Consider the following 6000-nt stretch of genomic DNA (forward strand, 5'->3'; position numbering starts at 1 on the left):
CCTGTTAGTCTCGTATCTGCAATGTGACATTTTAGCATTAAGAATCAAGTCAGCGTGGGTTATTTTAATATAATCCTGTTTATAAAAATTTTGTATTGTTTGTTTTGACAAGGATGTTGCTTTTTTTTTGTTGTCTCACTTTCAGTTTTTTTTTTCAGTTTTGCTATCCTTCATATTGTCTGCACCAATCAGCATCTTTTTATGTAGATGCATTGAATCAATGCATCCTTATATAGCGTGTTGAGTATCTCTATGTAGAGCGTGGAGACTTGAATGTCAGTGTTGCACACTGTGCAGCACTGACCCACGAAGCCCCTCTAGTGGCAGTCTGAGTGACGGACACTAAAGATGTTGCTAGGGAACAATGTAAACACTGCATTTTCTCTGTCTGTGGGGACAGGCTATAGACACCAGAACCACTAAGCTGTAGTTGTTCTGGTGACTATAGTATCCCTTTAAGACAAAGAAGTCCTTACTTTGTCTTAGTACAAGTTTGGATTGCAATGTAATTCCAGTGAAATGGGAGGGTACAGAGCTGATTTAATACATCACAAATGATTACTATATTTGTTTGAAAAATTAACCACCAACCTGATTACCCTCCAAAATCGCATCTTCCACCTCCGACTTTTCCAAATCCAAGCAGGATGCGACAATCCCAAGGACATAGTCATGTCTACCATCTAACTGTGCCCTCTTGGCTTCTTTTTCTTCTTTTAATTTTTGCTAAAATAGGAAAAATTATTATTTAGCCAATATCTACTAGTTTTATTAAAAATAAGTACAATTGATTAAGCATTTGTAAAACTTTCTAAAAACATTCACAGGGTTATTCACTATAGTTAGACTTGTGAAGAATTCAAAGCGACTTTAACATTTTAGACCAAAATAGCCTTAATTTCAGCACATGATAAACAAATACAATAATCAATGCTCCAGGACCCAGAGAAGTGCATTAAAACAGAGTTTATTGAAAAAAATACAAATAAAAAATCACCAAAGAGAAAAACACCTTGCACAATAAATTCTAAAAAAAAATAACCAGCTCCAAGTTGATAAATCATTAATTTTTTTTCACTAAAAAAATCTTTTCAATCTAATAATAATAATATTAACAGCAAACAGCTGTGCTTTTGTTAATTATAGACCCGGTTGTAAGCATTATGACCTCAGACTAAAAAGTTAAAATGACACTATAGTCACCAGAACAACTACAGCTTATTGAATTTGTTCTGGTGAGTAGAATCATTACCTTCAGGCTTTTTGCTGTAAACACTGTCTTTTCAGAGAAAATGCTCCTCAGATAGCCGTTAGAGATCCTTCCTGGGTCATGGCTGCCTAAAATGCATCCAAACATTCAGTATCTCCTCCCTCTGCATGCAGACACTGAACTTTCCTCATAGAGATTCATTGATTCAATTCATTTCTATGAGGAGATGCTGATTGGCCAGGGCTGTGTTTGAATCATGCTGGCTCTCCCCCTGATCTGCCTCCTTGTCAGTCTCAGCCAATCCTATGGGGAAGCACTGTGATTGGATCATGCTACCACTTCTGATTATGTCAGCAGACAGCTTGTTTTTCTGAGTCTACCAACATGCAGAGTTACAACTTAAGGCTTGAATACAGTAAGATTTTGCTATGTTTATGGAGGCATGAGGAGCCCAGGGGGGCTAGATAGTGGTTTTAACACTATAGGGTCAGGAATACATGTTTGTGTTCCTGACCCTATAGTGATCCTTTAACAAATGCATTCCACTATAACTTTGTTTTTTTATGGTCACTTTAAGCACACATAACAATTTTGCATCTATGCTAAGGTTATGTTTCCTGCAGAATGGCTTATAACTGCAGTAAATTGAAGAAAACAAAATCACTGCAGTTATAAGACTGTCTCCTGTGATGTCAAAACAAGTTCTTAATGGAATCAGTGAGTGCCCACATGATCTTAATGCATCTTGATCTTTTGCGGAAGCCGTCAGACATTACATCCTTTCAATGCTTACCTCACTGTACGAAACTGAAAAAGTGAACAGGGACTGAAGCTTCGAATGCTATTATTAGGAAATGTATTTCCATTGATTTCTTTTCAAAATGTTTTCATTGATAATTTTTTATAAAATATAACAATATAATTTTAAAACAAAGAAGTAATGAACATATTACATTAATGTAAAAGAAGAAAAGGAAATAAAGGGGGGGGATCCATCAGTTTTGTTGATAATAAAAATAAGTATGTAGAGTGTACAATATATAACAGAGCTGCATGAATTATTACAACAGATACCTTATAATACCATCTCTACGGGGTGTGCCAATGATTTCTAACATTTACAAATTGGAATTTGAGAATGGTGCAACAGACTGAGTTCTGGACCAACCAACAAACCTCTTGCTGAAAGGATTTTTTTTTTACAAAATGGTCTAATGAGTTTGTATTCCATCCAGAATGAAAGTGGCATCTCCACCAACTGTCAGCCAATTGGTAGCAAACAATTTAAACAAAAGGTTTTATCTAGGATTCCTGGTTACCTAAGTTTCTACACATTAACAAAAACAAATATATATTAAACCATTTATATAATGAAATCATAATATTAAACCATATGCATTATGCAATTAAAAACCATATACAACTGTGTGTAGATCAACTTTTAGTATTTTCAATAGGTTTTGTACTTAGCCAGTGTCGAAAGGCGAGGTGGCATACCTAATCAGAAACATTGATTGATTATTTATTAGCCCATTGGGTGGTTTGCGCTGAGGTAATTAGTGAACAATACCACCATAATTTCAATATATCTTCCCATTACTTTATTGCTTGAAAAGGGAACCTGCCATTCCAATAGTGACTTTAGCTCTTTTAAAAGTCCTTCATATTCTAACTATATATTGTGCTAGCTGCCTTGGGTACAAAAGGAATGGATGCCAAGGTTTCTAGTTATGTCCCTGTGCATATATATATATATACACACACACACACAAAATATATATAAGCTCAATAAGAAGTCATAACGATCTCAAACAAATAGAAAAGTAAATCTAAATTGCACAATTTACATGAAACAGTCCTTTTTTCTTTTCTTTTTTCTTATCTTACTTGTTAACAATGCCATTTCTTTATTTGGTCTTTGAAGATAGTTGTGCTAGCCATAATTAGCTCCTCCTTTCACAAGCCTGGACATGAAAAATAACCAAGCTCACCTCTTGAATACATTTTGGCTTTAGATCTTGACAAATGATTCCTATCTGGGTGTTTTATTGACTTAAACAAGCTGTAGTAGCTCATAGTTACTGCACAACAAATAAAGGCAAACAATCTAAGGTGATTAACAATCTATTTAGTTTGCATTATTTATATTGACCCTACACCTATAATTTTATCATTAACCCATTAAAATCTATTGTAAAACAATAATTATTCTATAAAAAAAACAACAAAAAAACACAATAGAAATATTAGACAGCTGATTGCAAAAGACTCTTCAGGGAAATAAAAATAATTAATCTGGAAACAAAAAATTGTAAATTCCTGACATTTAAATGTCAGATTATATTACTGTCTGTGATTACTTGTAATGACATGACCCAGGCACTTAACTATACATATTTTTAGAGGAATAAGAGATGTCTGAAAACATTAAAAACCAAAGGTTATTTTAAGTGTGTTCTTTATATTAGAGTGCAATTCAAAAGACAGAGCCATCTAACTACCCATAAAACGTGGAAATGGGCCCTTACAGCACACGTAACCAATTTAGCCATTTGCAGTGGGATTGGTACAGTGATCCTGTCCCTGAAATATACCACAAATTAATTGTCCGCTTATATTTAGTTTACCGAAAACCTTTGTGCTGGTTCAGTGTGACATTTCTACATTGGTCGAACAAATGTCTTGGTTTTCTAAAGGTTACTTTGTCAAAATTGAAGTGTGTATGAAGGTATCGCTGACATGTTATTATTATTCAATATTGGTTATTGTAAAATAGGAGCACATTAAAAAAATGATATCATAATCACAGTTGAAGAAGTAATCACCATAGGGGGTCTAAATTGTAGTTTTGATAAGGAGAGAAAGGAGATGGGCACTGACTCCAGCCTGGTTTATCAGCTATTCTTATAGGGAAGTAATTTTGTTTATAATTGAACCACTGACAAGAGGAACAAACTAATCTGTCTTTATAGAGGGGTAGCGCTTTTACATTCTTTATGTTTAATTTCATGTTGACATGCCTTTACATATACTTGGTAGCCCGCAGTGGGCAGATGACTCGCAGCATATGTTATTTTAACAAATCTATGCTGCACGACAGATAACTTATTTATATATTATTGTCCTGATTTTACATATTACCTTTTTATTTTTGTGGTAACATTATAGCAGTGTCATTTTTACTTGACACCATTTTAAAGCAAATTTTATGAGTGGAGGCAATGGTGGAAACCAATAAAATATGTATTTTTTCCCCCATTAGTTTATGTTTCATTCTGATGACTTATTGTTGCAGTATTTCATATTACAGCCAGAGTCTCTGTGTAGACTCTATCAGATAGGCTAATAAAGGGTTAATGCTCACACTAAGGCAGTGGTTTTTAACCATTGTATCCCTGTACTCAGAAGTGCCTCAAGTCACCTCAAAGTGTGCCTTTAACACATTGACTTCAGGGCTATAGTTGGTTGCAGTTATTAAAATATGTTGTTGTTTTTTTTGCCACCATTAAAACTGGGATTTTAACGATATAATTAATTATAACTATATCTTATTAAAATTAAAAAGTAAATTGGGCTAGATATATGTACATTTCTGTAGTAAGACTTCAAATAAGTGTGACATATACCGTATACAGTGCTAATGAAGGTAACAAGAAAAAACTGAAGTGTGCAGTGTCAATTTGTCCACCTGTATACATTAATGTAAACAGATATACTCAATATAATTGCAGTATCAATATTCAATATAAACAGCATCAATGTACATTGGCAAATGATTTCATCTGCAAGATCCAAATCCAGACTTCAAAACAAATATTGATCATGCAAAACACCCCCGCATATGGGATTTGATTTACCCAAACAGTGCAAAGACGTAAATAGCAATAAACACAGCTGGCGGTTATTCAAAATGTAGTTACAATAAATGACTAAAAAACAAGACAGCTAAAGATTATTTCTGTTTAAAAAAAAAAGAAAAAAAGAAACTTTACCTTTAAAACTCTTGTAACACTTTGTTTCCAAAGTTGCCTTCTACCAGACCTAAACATCTTGAGGAGCAATTGAGGAGTTTCAACAGCGCAAGTAAAAATGACTGTCCGTGCAAGTTTACAGCAGCCAGGAGGAACAAACTATGTTCATCATTAAAAGTTAATTTGAAAAGAATTAGACACTTGTCCTGGGAATTGTGTCTGCGGCCGGGCGTCAATTAACTAGCCAGCTTCCTACTCTTCGTAAGAATGTACTATGCTTTTCATAAGACTGAGGATAGCCCTCAGTTACAAATGATGCAGAAGCAGGCAATGCTGAAATGTTCTGCTCCACTGAATTCCTGTCCCTAAGAGATACTGTACTTATGCCAAAATGATTTAGTGTTGTTAAGGCACGCTGTTTATATGCTGTTTACCAAGCATGGAAATAACTTAAGCTTCTTAACTCAAGTCTAGTATCACAATAAACTGTATGTTATCTCTATAAAGTCCAACCCTCAAAAAACAAATAAAGGCTTAGTTTACACTGCTTCAGTACAACAGAGCTAAGGAAGCGGATTTCTAACCACTAAACTGAAGAATGAAACACTGGTGAAAGACTTATTCTAATTATATGACTGCTTTATATATTTATAAAAAAAAAAAATTAAAATAAAAAGGGCATAGCTCATAACTTTCTGCTAAAAACTACAATTCCTGGCTGTGAGAACGTTAATTAATGAAAAAGAATGTACCTAGTTAATTGACTAGGTACGCATGTGCGTCACAGTAACGGCTGTTGTGACGCCCTCATTAGCCTCA

General features: G+C 34.3%; 1 protein-coding gene across 1 annotated transcript in view; it reads right to left on the reverse strand.

Annotated features, from left to right (window-relative positions):
• The window catches only part of DNAH5 (dynein axonemal heavy chain 5), a 193295-nt gene extending 188021 nt beyond the window's left edge, over positions 1-5274 (reverse strand). The window contains exons 1-2 of the mRNA XM_063451949.1: positions 5203-5274; positions 592-726 (exon numbers count right to left, since the gene is read on the reverse strand). Coding sequence (XP_063308019.1) covers positions 592-726; positions 5203-5259 — 192 coding nt within the window. The 5' untranslated portion in view covers positions 5260-5274. The remainder of the gene's footprint in view (positions 1-591; positions 727-5202) is intronic.
• Positions 5275-6000: the final 726 nt, after the last annotated feature.

This window comes from Pelobates fuscus, chromosome 4, assembly GCF_036172605.1.
Source record: "Pelobates fuscus isolate aPelFus1 chromosome 4, aPelFus1.pri, whole genome shotgun sequence".
Classification (NCBI taxonomy): domain Eukaryota; kingdom Metazoa; phylum Chordata; class Amphibia; order Anura; family Pelobatidae; genus Pelobates; species Pelobates fuscus.